The following is a 15,282-nucleotide window of genomic DNA, read 5'->3' on the forward strand; positions in this document are numbered from 1 at the left end:
CGAAGTGACACTGCAAAGTCTCAGTGACTCAGGGCCTCACTAACCAAAGTCTTTACTACAAAGATTTCCGTTGCTGTGAGGTGCTGTGGAGTCCGTTCCAACTCACAGCAACCTGAAGGACAGACTAGAACTGCCCCACAGGGTTTCCGAAGCTGTAATCTTTACGGGAGCGGGTTGCCAGGTTTTTCTCCCTCGGAGCGTCTGGTAGGTTTGAACCGCTGACCTCTTGGTTAGCCGCTGAGTGCTTAACCACTGTGTTTCCGGGGCTCCTAAGCAGCATTCACAACAACGCACCGCGCTCGGAGGAGGCTGAGCAGATCCCACGGGAACAAGCTCACACTCAGAATTTAAGCAAAATGGTGGCCTCCAGCAGATCTCTTCAGGTCACTTTACACTTGCCCTGAATGTCCTGCAGTGGGGGCCAGTTGGCCTCAGGTCAGAAAGACCCCCGAGGCCTCTTAGAGGACTTTACTGACCGACAGTCCCACTTGGAGTACTGGGGTGGCCAGTGGAAACCCCAGCAGTGTGAGTGCGGTCCCACCCCCCTTCCGTGACCCGAGGATCCGCGACACCCTTTTATTGTTAAAATGTCTCCTTAAAACAGCCTAAGGTCTACTTCTGGAAGAAAGCCCTTAATTAGGAAACAGACCAACTGCTAACTTTCCTTCTAACGCTGCCTGCGTGTGACAGCCCTCATTGCTGAGGGGCTGAGAGAAAAGGCACTCACCCCCTCAGACTTCTTATCAGGGAAGATGCAGGTGGACCCGCCGGCCGTGAAGTTACAGTAGACTTTGAAGGAGTCCCTGGAGCATCCTTGGTTGGGGTCCACCCAGTATTCACCTGATAGAGAGACGGGAGAGGCGGGAGGCTCATGAGAGCTGGTCCCCAGACGAATCCAGACACACTGGCGCATGTGAGCCCAGCGGCTAGGATGCAGGGCCTGGGCCATAGTGCCACCACCACAGCCTTTCTGGGGCTCATTGGCTGCACTTTGCTTTTCCTACTGGGCCCACAAAGAGCCATGGACAGGTTCATTTCCCTAGGGTGGCTGGGGCGAAGTCCCGAGGACGGCTGGGGGTGAAGTCCCAAGGACGGCTGGGGGTGAAGTCCCGAGGAGGGCCGGGGCATGAAGTACTTCCATGTGTGTTCTGAGGAGCAGGGCTGGGCGGGGCACTGCCCACTCGGTGGGTGGACAAAAGTACAGAGAACGTTCTAGACTGAACAACGAAAATCCATGCCCTCGGAGCAGAGTCCACTGCAACCACAGACAGCCCCCTCAAATCCCGCAGGAGAATCAGGAGGCTCACCAGGGGAAACACGGAACAAATACTATTTTTTTCAGTAGGTGAGCAGTCTTGATTTAAAGATGGTAAGAATGAGGATGACTGACATCCTATGATTCCCCAGAGTTTGTTTTCCCAAGTACTAATACTATGATACCCATCCTGACCCCAAGGGTAACACTAATTTGTTGTTGTTCGTTGTCAGTTCGATTCCAGCTCATGTGCAGAGCGGAACTGCGTTTTCAGGGCTGTGATCTTTTGGAAGCGGGACAGTTTTCCAAGGCGCCTCCAGATGAATTCAAAGGGCCAGCCGTGTGTGCCACCCAGGGCTCCTAGCGATAGCGACAGGAATGCTGATACTGATACCGACAGTAATAGTAATAGTGGTACCGCTAGTAATAGTGATACCGACAGTAATAGTAATAGTGGTACTGCTAGTAGTAGTAACAGTGATACCGCTAGTAATAGTGATACTGACAGTAGTCCTGATCGTGGTACTGATAGTAATAACACTAGTAGTGATACCAATAGTGATACTGATAGTAGCACTACTAGTAATCCTGCTGGTAGTAATACTAAGTGATACTAACAGTGATACTGGTAGTAGTACCAATAGTAAAATGGATAGTAATACTGATAGTAGCAATGACAGTGGTCCTAATAGTGATACTGATAGTAGTATTAATAGTACTACTGACAGTAATGCCAATACTGATACTAACAGTAATACTAATAGCCACTTAGCCACTACGCCACCAGGGTTTCCAGCAATACTAATAGCGATACTGAAAAACCAAACCAAACCCGTTGCCGTCGAGTTGATTCCGACTCACAGCGACCCTACAGGACAGGGTAGAACCGCCCCATAGAGCTTCCAAGGAGCACCTGGTGGATTCAAACTGCCAACCCTTTGGTCAGCAGCCGTAGCTCTTAACCACTGTGCCACCAGGGTTTCCAATAGTGACACTAAGAGCCATGGTAAGACTAGTGCTAACTGTAACAGCAGCGGTGGCAGCCAACGCTAACAACAGGGTCAGTGTTTTCTGCGTGTCTCACTTGGCAATGTCCTCTAATGGGTGGATATTTTTATTCCCTTTTTATAGGTTAGGACCAAGGAAATGGCTCAAACGAGATGAGAACCCAGGTCTGTACAACCTCAAGCCTCGACCTCTTAATGCCTGATTCCCAAGGACCACTTCACCTCAGTAAGTGATGATCCCATAAGGTGAAGAAGGGTCTTCACAGATGGGGAAACTGAGGCTGAGAGAGGCAAAGTGACTCCTGACTCCAAGTCCTGTGTCCCACTACTGCCAAGCTACTGGCCTTGCCAGGCTCTGTTTGTCTTCCAGGGCCTATTGCACCCATGAGGGGGCTGGCCCCGCTACACCCACCATGCCCACCCAACATCCAGGCCCTGCCCACGCACTCAGGCCCCTCTCCCACCTGCAAGGCCCTGCCTCCTCTAGGCCCTGCCTCATGTGCCAAGGCCCTGCCCCTACCATCCAGGTCCCACCTCTACTGCCCAGGCCCTGCCCACACTCCACGCCCTGCCCTGCCAGGCTCCACCCTACCATCTAGGCCCCACCCCTACTGTCCAGGCCCTGCCCACCTGCCCACACCCCCAGGCCCCATCCCTACCGTCAGGGAAGTCAGGGTGGCAGAGCTGCAGGTCCTTGCAGGTGCGGGCAGGGTTCTGCTGTGTGCCCAGCGGCCGCTTCATCTGCTCTATCTCCAGCTTCAGGGAGTTGAGCGAGCCAAAGATCTCCTCCATGCCATCGGCATAGTCCATGTAGTTCTCATTGTTGCCTTCATCCATCAGCTGGCTGGCGTCGATGTTCCGCCTGGTTCTGGATGCCTGGATCGGCAGGGGCTGGATGACCTCACCTGGGGGACCCTGGGGGCGGGAGAGGGAGTGGTGGGTGGAGAGGACTGGACGCTTCTGAGGAAGGCGCAGAGCCAGAGCAGCGTGGGGTCCCCACCGCACGGCACCTGTTCCTCTCAGCACCTTTTCTTCCCTCCTCCTTGGATGCACCTGTCCATCCCTACCACCAGGTCCAGTGCCAGCTCTGCAGGCCCTCCCTGCCTGTCTGAGATGACTGCCCTCAGGAGCCACAGTCACCGCTCACACCTACATTGTCACCACGTCTGCTTCTTTGCCAACATGACTGAAGCCATGCCTCGAGGATGTGGGGGTCTCCTCCGTCTTGCCACGGCAGCCCCAGCTTGGGGCTGAGAGCACAAGCCATTTGGGCCATGCAGGAGGGCCCCCGAGAACGAGGGTGGGGGTCGTGAGACTCACAGCCAAAGGGGCTGGTAGGGGTGTCAGCATGTCACAATCACCACATCCTGGTGCACAACTGAGCTTCATCCTATACATCAGAGCACCTCCAACACTCACACACACTCATATCGCACCCTCACCACACCCATACACACATACGTACACATACACACACAGGTATACTCACACACATCACACACACACCACACGCATACACACATATGTACACTCACAGGTACACTCACGCCACACACACATTGCACCCTCAACACACCCATACACACATACACACACACACTCACACAGGTACACACATACATACACTCACACATTCACACAGGTACACTCACATACACACCACACACACAGAACACGCGTAACACACTCATACACACATACGTAAACTCACACACATTCACATCACACCCTCAGCACACCCATACACACATATGTATACACACACACTCACACAGGTATACTCACACACATTCACACACACACACATACACACACACACATTGTCCTCCTCTTTGGGCTTCCCAGGGAGAGTGAGCCGTGAGCTCCATGGCAGGGCCTTGTGTGACCTGCCGTGCTTCATCCCAAGGAGGGCCAGGCCACACAGGCCTCTTACGGGGCACCACATGCACAGTGCTTCACTCAACCTCCTTTCATTACCAGGAACCCCGAGCCCTGCCCCAGGCTGCACCGGCCACTTACCGGCAGGCCGGGGGGGCCTGGCTGGCCTGCCTCACCCTTCGGGCCAGTGGGACCCTGGGGGAAAAAAGAGAGAACAAATCATCCTTGAGTTTACGTATGTGTGTATGAGTGTGTTACGTGTGTTCTGTGTGTGTGGTGTGTATGTGAGTGTACCTGTGTGAATGTGTGAGTGTATGTATGTGTGTACCTGTGTGAGTGTGTGTGTGTATGTGTGTATGGGTGTGTTGAGGGTGCAATGTGTGTGTGGCGTGAGTGTACCTTGAGAACAGCCTTGGGGACCTTTGTGGAGAGGTGACACAGTGTAAGGGGAAAAGGGACAGGTCTGCAGTGCGGGGGAGGACACGTGGGCCTCCATGCAGTCCCCTGGAAGGGGACTTCGGGGGGGTCCCTTCTCCTAAGGCAGGGTGGGTGGCGCGCACACCTGGGTCTACCAGCTGACCAGGTGGACTTGTGCTCGGGACAATATAGAGGAGGGCACAGCCTGAGCAACAGACTGCAGGGTGCACAGATGGTCTCCACCCATAGGACATACCGTTCCCCTCCACACCCACACGCCGGTGGCGTGGGCTCCAGGACGCAGCCACTTACCGAGGAGCCCTTGGCGCCTTTTGGACCAGGAGGGCCCTGCGGGGGCGGAAGTCACAGAATTAGGAGCTGACGGTGCTCTCGCCTAGGGCATACGCTTGACCACAGTCCTGCCCAGGCCTTATCGCCTCTGCGTGCCAGCCCCTCCCTGCAGGACTCCACGCACTGTGGGGCTGGGGAGGCAGGGACGGCCGGGGGCACTGGGGCTCACCCCGCAGGCTCACCATTATCTGCCCAGGTCAACCCACCCCCTCCCCAGCTGGAGGCGCTGAGCTAGAGGGGAAAGCAGGCATCCTGGCCTCAGGGCCCAAACAGACATGCCCTCTCTCGGGTCAGCTCTGGAAATGGCTGGGCTGGGCAAGTGGAGGCTTGAGGCCACGGAAGTCTCTGGAGTTCTGGGCTTCACAGCCCGTGTATGGGGGCCCTGGGTTTCACATCAATGTTGGGGGGCCCAGGCTGGGGTGCCTGTACACTGGGCCTCCCCACTCCTCCCGCCTGGGCCAGGCTGCCTCTGTGCTGACTGGGAGTACCGAGGCAGCACGATTCTTTCTCCCTGACCTTCCCGAGATGCCTCCAGACAACCGTCCTTAAGTTTAGGATCTTCCTAGAAGGTCCAGAGACAAAAGCTCCCCCTGTTCCGTCCCCACCCCACACCAGGGCCCAGCAGCCCCAGTTCCTTGCTGTCCTCACTCTGAACCCCAACTTTGGGTTATGAACAAACAACCCTGGAGGCCCCAACCCTGACCTAGGCTGTGGACCCCAACCTTGGCTGTCTCCCCTGACTTCCCCGTCACTCTCTGGCCACACACCCAGACTGGGACCCAACCTCCCTCAGCAACAACAGAGGGAACCACGCCCCCTTCCAGGTACACACCGGCAAACCAGGGGGTCCTGGGGGGCCAATCGGGCCAGACGGACCAGTGATACCCTAGAAAAGAGAAGAAAACACAGGGTTATCGTCACTCGGAAGAAGGGATCCTGGAAAGCATTCTTGTCGACCTGGCCACTTTCCTCTTCCTTCTCCTAATGGACGCCCTCCAACAACGGGGCCGCTGCCCTGATGGATGTCACCTGTCCTTGCAGGTGAGGCTGACCGCCCAGGCACCACTGCCCCGACCCGCCTGGAGGAACTCTCTGGCATCTACTTGGAGGTAGGACATGGCTTTCACTGTTGTAATTTGAAATACCAAACTGACTTATGCCCATCCCCCGTCCCCTCCACCACCTGGTCCTGGACTGTTCTTTCTCTCTCTGCTGTCTCTGTTCATAGTGCTGGTCTCTCCCTGAGAGCAGGCCCCAAGGGCAGGAAGTGCTGGGAGCCCTGTCCTCTCTGTCTGTCCTTGGCAGCCTAAACATGGTTCCACATTCTGGCCGCTGTAAGAACGTCCCGCCCCACTGGCCCCTTCCCACGTTGCCCAGGCCAAACCAGGGGTTCAGAGTGACGATCACATGCATCCATTACCCAGCACTGTGTGTGGAAGGCCCCTATAGCAGCCCTCACCTTGACCCCACGTCCAGCACTGACTCCGCCTTGACCCCGCGTCCAACACTGACTCCCACCTTGACCCCATGTCCAGCACTGACTTCCACCTTGACCCCACGTCCAGCACTGACTCCCACCTTGATCCCACGTCCAGCACTGCCTGCCCAGCAGGGTGTCAGCTAAGAGCACTGGCAGAGGTAGGCTGAGTGGGCACTGAACTTCATGTTGGGAGAAATTGCTCTCCTCCTTCACCTTCATTGTGTGGCACTTGGGTTTTTGATCATTCTAAGAATTTCATAGACTCACAGGACCTCATCTTAGAACAGAGCTCCTAGCCAGCAAGGAGCTTCACTGGGCATCTGCCTCACGTACCTGTTCTCCCTTGGGGCCGGAAGAGCCCTGCGGGCCAGGGAGGCCACGGTCACCTTTCTCCCCCTGTTCTCCTGGAGGCCCGATGAGTCCAATCAAGCCTGGATGACCCTGTCAGAAGACAAAGGCAAGAAGGAGCATTGGGGGCACTGCCTCATGTCCAATCACCAATAAAACCAAACCCGTTGCCATCAAGTCGATCCTGAATCCTGGCAACCCCACACGTTACCAAGTAGAACTGCTCCATAGAGTTTTCTTGGATGTGACGCTCTGCTTCCATAAAGGTTACAGCCTTGGAAACCCTATGGGGTGGTACTACTCTGTCCTGGAGGGTTGCACAACCTTGGAAACCCTATGGGGTGGTACTACTCTGTCCTGGAGGGTTGCACAGCCTTGGAAACCCTATGGGGTGGTACTACTCTGTCCTGTAGGGTTGCTATGAGTTGGAATTAACTTGACAGCTATGGGTTTTTGGGTTTTTTTGGAATCTTTTGGAAGCAGATCACCAGAGCATTCTTCCACGGTGCTGCTGGGTGGGTTCGAACTGCCAACCTTTAGGTTAATAGTCAAGTGCAAACTGTTTGCACCACCCAGGAACCTTACGTTCAACCGCAGGTGCCAGTTAGAAACGGTGGCATGCCCACTGCCTGGGACACCACGAGTCCTTGCTCAGCATCTCATGGAAGGGAAACAACCTCGCAAGACAGTAAGTCAACAAGACAGTAGGCATGACGTGACCCCTTACCTGGTAAAAGTTATACCTGAAAAAACAGATATCGAGCAAACTTGTAGAAGGTGTTTTTTCCTGAGTGATAATTTTTATGTTTGTGTTTTTACTCATATGAATTTTCCCATTTTTCCATGTGGAATGTACACATCCTTTGTTAAATGATCAAAAACAACATTTATGTACTGTCATGGAAAGAAAGATGCAGGGTATTACAATCATCATTTTTTATGTTTTTTTAGAGAACAAAAATCCTCTACATATGCCTGTATACGCTTGTTCATTTTATATGAGCCCATAGAAAGCTCTGGAAGGATTCTTCCAAATTTCATTACTTGGGGGGCTGGGGTACGTAGCAGTGATGGCATTGGAGTGGAAAAGAAAGACTCTTCGTTGCCTTCTTTATATACAGCTGGTTGTTTGGCTTGTGAGTATGTTTTATGTTTGTAAGTAAAGCAATGTAAATGGGAAAAATCACCACCAACTAAAAAAAAAGAAGAAGAAAATAAAAATAAAAAAAGGTTTCCCCCACTGCAAAGCGCCCCACACATGTCCTCCAGGAAGCAGCTGAGGACGCTGTGTCCAGAGTGAGCATCTGCCCCTTGGATCCGGGACACCCTTAGCTGGACCTCCACGCCCAGTGGGATGTGGCATGTTCTTTGCCCACTTCATGTGGGCCTCGTGCGTCTCCCAAACCGCTCAGAGAGCACTCCGAAGGCAGGGACCGAGCCTCAGAACCAGTACGCAGGTATCCTCCACTTTCAAAAGTTCGCTTTACACCCCTTCACTTTTATGAAAGATCTACATTAGTACCTGCTTTTGCCAACCAAAAGAAATTCAAAGAGGGGTTTCGCTTTCAGGGAAAAAAAAGGCGAAAAGCAGAAATAGCGTTCAGTGTTAGTTTTGCAGCAAGCCGTTAACGAAGCAGCACACGCCCAGAGCCAAAAACCAAAAAAAAAAAAAGCCACAAAACCTGTCGCTGTTGAGTCGGCCCTATAGGACAGGGTAGAACTGCCCCATCGGGTTTCCAAGGAGTGCCTGGTGGATTCGAACTGCCGACATTTTGGTTAGCAGCTGTAGCACTTAACCACAATGCCACCAGGGTTTCCACACGCAGAGTAGCCACCCTGTTTACTTAGCAGCTTGACCAAGCTCCTCCTTTCAAACTCCTCCTCCCTTATTGAAGGACCCAGCCACATCCAATCAAATGTCCGGTGATGTAAAGCTCCACGCATCGAGAGACCCCATCCTCAACTTATGGTCCCCTGTGCGTCCCCCGTGCATTTTTCTAACTGTAGGACTCATCCCTCCACACACAGCTAATATAAATCCTGCTCTTCTGTGGGATTTGAACCCCACCCTTCAACCCAGCCCCACGTGCCATTGCCAGCCAGGCCATGGGGCTACCTCCCAGCCTTCCCTATGCTTGCATCTTCCCGCTTCCCGTAAGTCCTGTAAAAAAAATCCTGTACGGACATGATTTCTACTTCATACAGGCTGGGCATTCACCCTGTCATTCCCACTTTTATTATAAACCAACACCCAGTGCCGTCGAGTCGACTCTGACTCATAGCTCTACGCTTGTGTTAATTTAGCTTCCATGTGTTATCGGTGTGACCCTGTAGGTTATTTTTTGGGCCTGGAAACTCTCAAAAATATTTCCCATATAAGTTAATGGTAATTGTTTATTCACTTCACGCCATTTTAGCTTACGAAAGGTTTCATAGGAACGCTCTACTTTCAGATTACAGGAGAAACCTGTATATATACATAAGTTTTTCCTTGTGTTGCCATCTTGTGGGGCCTGTTGCGAGCCTACAGAGGCCTGGGGCAAACGTGGTGAGACATCACTATCTGGTTGGGCTGGAAACCACGGCAGCCGAAGGACCCATTCAGGACCACACAGGCTCCTGCAAACCCATCTTACCTTTTCACCTTTGGGACCTGAGTCTCCTTTGAGGCCGGGGAGTCCAGGGGGGCCCTGCGGGAGAAGGCAGAGGGGTCATACTCCTCGTCCCCAGGTCTCAGGGACAAACCACGCTTTCCCACCACTGCCACGAGGAGCTTCATGGAGACACCACTCACCATGGGGCCGGGGGGACCGTCTGGGCCTGGGGATCCTGGGAGACCTTGTTCACCCTGAAACACAGCCGACCCTCCACGTGAGCCCCCATGAGCTGTGTACGGCCCCTTCCCATGCCCAAGTCCCTCCCCTGGCAGCCCCTCTGCTGCCACCCCATGACCACAGGCTCCCTCCCAGGCCACAGCCCACTCACCACAGGTCCTGGGATCCCCCGCAGGCCATCAGGCCCGGGCTTGCCTGGCGCCCCCTGGGGGCCAATGGGGCCAGTCTTCCCAGGAGGGCCTTCCAAACCGGCTTCTCCCTACAGGGCGTGAGGAGAACAGAGAAGTGGCGTCAAGGGGCTTGGAACACCTGGTCACAACAACCCAGTGCTCCCAAACTCCAGGGTGCATTTGAGGGAACCCCAGATCCCCCCAAGTATCCAGGGGCTACCCCAAATTCTCCACACTCTTTCAGGAAGCTCTCATAGCCAATTCCCTGTCCCACTCAGTTCCTCAGCCAGCTGGGCACCCCAGTCTCCCACTGACCACACCAACCACCACCATGGGGGTCACACCAATCATCACCATGGTGGTCACAGCCACCAGAGTGGACATAGTGGTCATAGCCAGCACAGTGGACATAGTGGTCATGGCCACCACTGTGGACGTGGCAGTCGCAGTGAACAGGGGTGTCACAGTGGATGTTCAGTCATATGGTGACCCCAGACACTGTACCAGACACAGCACTGTGGCAGACAGGGTAGTCACAGTGAACATGATGGCCACCACCACCCCAGTGGTCACAGCTATCCCAGTGAACATGACTGCCACAGTGGACATGGCAGTCATAGTGGACATGGTGGTTACATCCTTCACGGGGGACATGGTGGTCACAGCTACCCTGATGGAGTCAGCCACCCCAGGAGTCATGGCCACCATTCCTAAACAGGCCATGTGATTTGTACTGTCACTTAATTACACAGCATCTCCGGGAGGGAGGTGGAGGTGCCATCCAGGCCGGGCCCCCCAAACCTCCATTGAGAGAACGTTCTGGGTGCTCTGGATCCCAGGTCCCATGCTCCCTTGCCTCTTCAGCCCCAGGAGGGTGGCCTTGTCCTCATCTCCACCTCAGGGGTGAAGATGCAGAGGCCTGGCCAGGTCAGTGGTCCAGAGGGAAGTCACCAGTTTGTGGTGGAGCAGGACTTTAACCCAGTCTTTGTGACCCCAGTGCCCACCATCCACCTCCCTCAGGCTGCAGGGCGGACAGACTTGTGGCGTCGGGAATCACTGCCACAGGGTCCAGTGCCCCCACAGAGCTAGCTTCCTTTGCAGAAGATTCGTCCTCTCTCCCAGGTTTCCAACGGGAGCCAGGCCCCTGTCTGAGGCTGGCCAGCAGCTCCTCTCTGCCCTGTGGCTTTACTAGGTCCAAACCCCCTACTGCCTACCCACCCGCACTATGCCAGTAGCACTCCAGAAGGCCTGGCTAGAAGCATGTTACCTTGGCTCCTTTCTCTCCTTGTCTTCCTTCAGGGCCTGCAGGGCCGGGGGGACCCTGGAAGAAACAAGAAAGCCACAAGTGACAAGCTTGACTGGCAGACACGGCGTGATGAGCTCAGGTCTGGGGAGACAGGCCTGGGCGTGAAGGAGGCCGGAAAGGATGTGAGGGGCGGCACACGGCTCCTGGCTGCTGCAGCGAGGTCCCTCCAGACCTCTGCCAGCCTGGGCGGTGTTCCTCTGCCCTGAACCTGGGGCCCTTTGCCTGGTTCCACATCAGACAGCCTAGCTTATTGCGGCCCCAGCAAACGACTGAATTAGTCAGCATGCAAACCCACGCCTTTGCGTCCTGACTTCTCAGAAACGTCTGACATAGGGAAGGATTTTCCGCTTTGTGGGTGTTTTCCTTCCAGGATGGATGTTACGGATGGTGTTAGCAGTTGGCTGATCATGAAGAAGCTGGCGCATTGCACTCATGCCTGCAATCTGATGGCGTGACGGAAAGCTGAGTCGAAAGTGCGCTCAAACTTAGCAGGGTCCCCGTCGGCGTTGCTGAGAGTGCTCAGGGTCCACGCTTGGGGTGGGTAAGGGGGCACGCGTTTCATGCAGGAAATCGCCAGGCAAAGACGTGCTTGCAAAAATATTTACCCTTTTTCCTGGAGGCCCAGATGGACCCGGCTCACCAGTCGGTCCTGGGGATCCCTGGCATTGGAGAAAGAACACATGGATATTCAGGAATCCAGGGCTGTGAGACTCAGACAGGGCCGTCGTCTGGGCTCGTCTGAGGCTAATGCCACACTGTAATTCCACCTAGGCTTTCCGTGGCGTGGCCTCTCTCTCCTTTCCGAGGTAGAATGTGAAGGTCTCCCCAGGAATTCCCTTTCCTTCAGTGGCTGTGATGGAGTCCCAACTCCTGCCCACAGCCTCGCTGCACTCAGAAGACAGCTCCCCCCTACAGGGCTCACTTTGAGGAGATAAATACGGCCCCCCACCCCCAGGCCGAAGTGGTGGAAACAGCACACAGGCCCAGGGGACCACCATGGGGCTTGAGCCCTTAACCCTTCCTTGGCATTGCTGCCCATCTAAGATCAGTGACATGGACCTCTGGCCTCTGGGTCCCTAATTTCTGACAGCAGTTTGCCACGCTTAGTGTGGGGTACGGGGGGGAGGGAGCTGTAAGAACTGGGGTCACTATCACATGATCCTGTCCAGGGCTCTACGCCATTGCAGGGGAACTATCTTAGCTTGACCGCCCCCCCGCAAAAAAAAAACCTAACCCATTGCTGGCGAGTCAATTCTGACTCATAGTGACCCTACAGGACAGAGCAGAACTGCCCCAGAGGGTTTCCAAGGAGGAACCTGTGGATTTGAACTGCTGACCTTTTAGTTACCAACCAAGCTCTTAATCACCGAGCCACCAGGGCTCCATCTGTTTCAAGCCCTCAATGTCAAGTATGCAATGCAGTGCCTAATGTGGTCCCAGCTCACAGGGCGAAAGCTGGGAGAGGCTGCAGCAGGAGAGACAGAGGCCTTGCTGGGTAGAAATACAGGTGAATCCAGAAGCTCTGGGTCAGCCTTGAGTGCGGGCCAAGAAATCCCTGAGCTGTGTGCACAATGGCTGGTATGGATGCACCTGCCTCCAGCAGACCCTCAGAGGGAGTTCGTGACCCAGCTTGGATAAGAAGTAACATCAGCAGGTAACTGGGCACGCGCTTTTCTTAGAAATGAACAGAGCAGGCTGTGAAGTCCCAGAACCCACGCTGACACCCTCCACCGAGAGCCCAGGCCAGAGCACCCAGGCGGCTCTGATTGTGGCAGACGCACCGTTTGCCCGGGTTCGCCATCGTCTCCTTTGTCCCCAGGTGGACCATCTTGACCCTGTGGGGACAAGACCAGGTTACTTCCTGCCGCCTGGACGGCACCCTGAGTCCACTCACCGACACCCAACACATCCCCGGTCCCTTCCCGAAACCCCAGCCCACCCGGAGCCGCACCCAGTGTGCTCAGAACGGAAGCACGTGCTCCCTGTCTAGTTCTGAGTGTGGACGCCTTTGGGGAGAGTGCTGTGTCCTAGACAAGCCCTTCTGATTCATCAAAGAGAAACAACTAGAAGGGAAAAGACATAGGGCCGGCAAAGGGCAGCCCCAAGGCTGTGGCGGGACCGAGTGGCCTTGACTTTGTGATACCTACCGCAGGGCCCGGCTCTCCAGGGGGACCAGGATCTCCGGGGAAGCCCACAGGGCCCTGAAAAGGAGAGAGAGGCATGCAAGGACATGAGCAACCTGGTGGAGGCCACACACTGCCCGGCCCCTTGCTGCACCAAGGCAGCCATCCTGTCCCATCTAGCTCCTAGAATGTTCTAACAGTCGCCTACAGTGCACTCTACAACACAGGAGGCCCCTTCCTGGAAACAACCTCATCCACCCACACAGGAAGCCTAACAGGTGGGCGAGGCCAGGATCAGAACTCCCCTTCCAGAGACAGGCAAAGAAAGTCCAGGTGCCTGCTCACATTGCCCCATGCCCTGGGAGTTCTAGGCCGAGGCCAGAACCTGGACTTTCTGAGCACAGAGCCCCTCCTAATGCAAACCCAGGGGCAGGCCAGGGGAGAGAGCATCTGTGGGAGCCTGGGCGTCATCACACGGGGCATTTCAGCCTCGTCCACAAAGACGAGGAGTTCGCCAAAGACGGGCACCTGAAGGCCTTCTTCTCTAACCCAAGTCTCCTCTTCTTGTCTGACTACTGGGTTCAGTAGCTGCTTTGGAAATTTCTAGACTTTGGAACAATCACCCTAAGACATGTAATGGTCATGGACCTTTTCCCTGAGCAGGAGTGAACCCCGACTTCTCAGCCTAACCTGGGATGTAGGGCTTAGGCCCTAGGGTCATGGGCATACACAGCTCACAGAGTTACTCACCGGGCTGCCTTTGGGACCGTCATCTCCAGGGGGTCCTTTGGGTCCGGGGGGTCCAGCAGCACCAGAAGGGCCCGACTCGCCCTTCTCCCCTCTTTCTCCTTTGGGCCCCTGGAGAGAAAGGCAGGTGTCCATATTGTGCAGAGTAGACCTCACAGCGGCCAAAGGGGGTGCCTCACCCCAGTTCATGCCACATCGCCCATTTAACTGACACCTGGTGAGCGCTGACTGTGGCTGACAGCTGTTCCGCTTCCCCTTGGCCCTTAGCTGTGACCTGCGGGGTCAGCCCCTGTCTGCCCCATAAGGCTGGGCCTGGGAGCTTGTGTACTTGCTGTACTTGGCTTGTGTACAGATGGGCTGACCTCTGGATGAATGCAGGCAGCATGGACCATGAGGGGCTGCAGGGCCCAGACCCATCCCTGAGTCCCGTGGTTCTCGGGAAGAGGGGGTGGCTAGAGACCAAGAGGCTGGTGGCCGCCTGGGCCTGAAAGCTTCCGTAGGACAGCCTCATAGCAAGCATCCCTCTGACCAACTCGCTGGTTCTAGACGGGAGAACCGTCTCTTCCCAGCCATAGCTCTCCCCCTCGACCCCCACAACCTGACAAAGATGGGACACAGCACCGGTCCCCAGTGTATCAGGAGGGAGACGGACACAGCGCTGGTCCCCAGTGTATCAGGAGGGAGACGGACACAGTGCTGGTCCCCAGTATACCAGGACAATGAGAAAGAGCACTGCTGCTGTTAAAGATGATGTCTTTACGTGGCCCCAGGGGCCTTTTTGCTCTGCTGGCCCCAGCCAAAGTCTAGCCTTTAGGGTGATGAGGGTGACCACAGTCCCACCTCACATTTATGACAACCCCTGAAAGGGACCTGAACACCAGACGGCAGAGTAGCTAACTGGTCCTGGTGCTAGCCGCTAAGATTTGCGTGCACACAAGCACACATACCGTCTCTCTCCATCACACCTTCTCTTCCCCTTTTTTAATGGTAATCCTGCCAGGTCAGCACAGGAGGGGTTATGACCCCATTACATGGATGAGAAAGCTTAGGCAGATTCAGGGCTTCCGACCCAGCACCCTGTCCACCCTCCCCCAAAGCCCACTCACCGGGGGGCCCCCTTCTCCCGGAAGGCCAGGTTCCCCAGCTTCACCAGGCTCACCCTAAGGAGAAAGCATCACACGGTTATGGATGTAGCGACAGGCGCTGCTCTAGCTTTAAGCATCTTTCACGTCCCCAGGGACCCGGGGTCAGTGACACAGTGGGTGCTGTCCTCAAACAGCCCCCAGGATGGGGAGGGACCCTCAGTCAGGGTCAGGGCATGAAGAGGTGACAGTAGTTCATGTGGACACCTGAGGTCGCAGGGGGG

The 15,282-nt window shown here is 55.3% G+C and overlaps 1 protein-coding gene across 2 annotated transcripts in view; it reads right to left on the bottom strand.

Moving 5' to 3' along the window:
- COL5A1 (collagen type V alpha 1 chain) overlaps window positions 1-15,282 on the bottom strand; it is a 189,007-nt gene that overhangs the window by 14,171 nt on the left and 159,554 nt on the right. For both annotated transcript variants that reach the window (XM_049896362.1, XM_049896361.1), the window contains exons 49-63: window positions 15,023-15,076; window positions 13,920-14,027; window positions 13,194-13,247; window positions 12,828-12,881; window positions 11,652-11,705; window positions 11,008-11,061; window positions 9,722-9,829; window positions 9,531-9,584; window positions 9,373-9,426; window positions 6,722-6,829; window positions 5,741-5,794; window positions 4,870-4,905; window positions 4,282-4,335; window positions 2,922-3,177; window positions 728-840 (exon numbers count right to left, since the gene is read on the bottom strand). In XM_049896362.1, the coding sequence (XP_049752319.1) occupies window positions 728-840; window positions 2,922-3,177; window positions 4,282-4,335; window positions 4,870-4,905; window positions 5,741-5,794; window positions 6,722-6,829; window positions 9,373-9,426; window positions 9,531-9,584; window positions 9,722-9,829; window positions 11,008-11,061; window positions 11,652-11,705; window positions 12,828-12,881; window positions 13,194-13,247; window positions 13,920-14,027; window positions 15,023-15,076 (1,215 nt within the window). The remainder of the gene's footprint in view (window positions 1-727; window positions 841-2,921; window positions 3,178-4,281; window positions 4,336-4,869; window positions 4,906-5,740; window positions 5,795-6,721; window positions 6,830-9,372; window positions 9,427-9,530; window positions 9,585-9,721; window positions 9,830-11,007; window positions 11,062-11,651; window positions 11,706-12,827; window positions 12,882-13,193; window positions 13,248-13,919; window positions 14,028-15,022; window positions 15,077-15,282) is intronic.

The sequence above is a fragment of the Elephas maximus genome, chromosome 9 (assembly GCF_024166365.1).
Source record: "Elephas maximus indicus isolate mEleMax1 chromosome 9, mEleMax1 primary haplotype, whole genome shotgun sequence".
NCBI classification, from domain to species: domain Eukaryota; kingdom Metazoa; phylum Chordata; class Mammalia; order Proboscidea; family Elephantidae; genus Elephas; species Elephas maximus.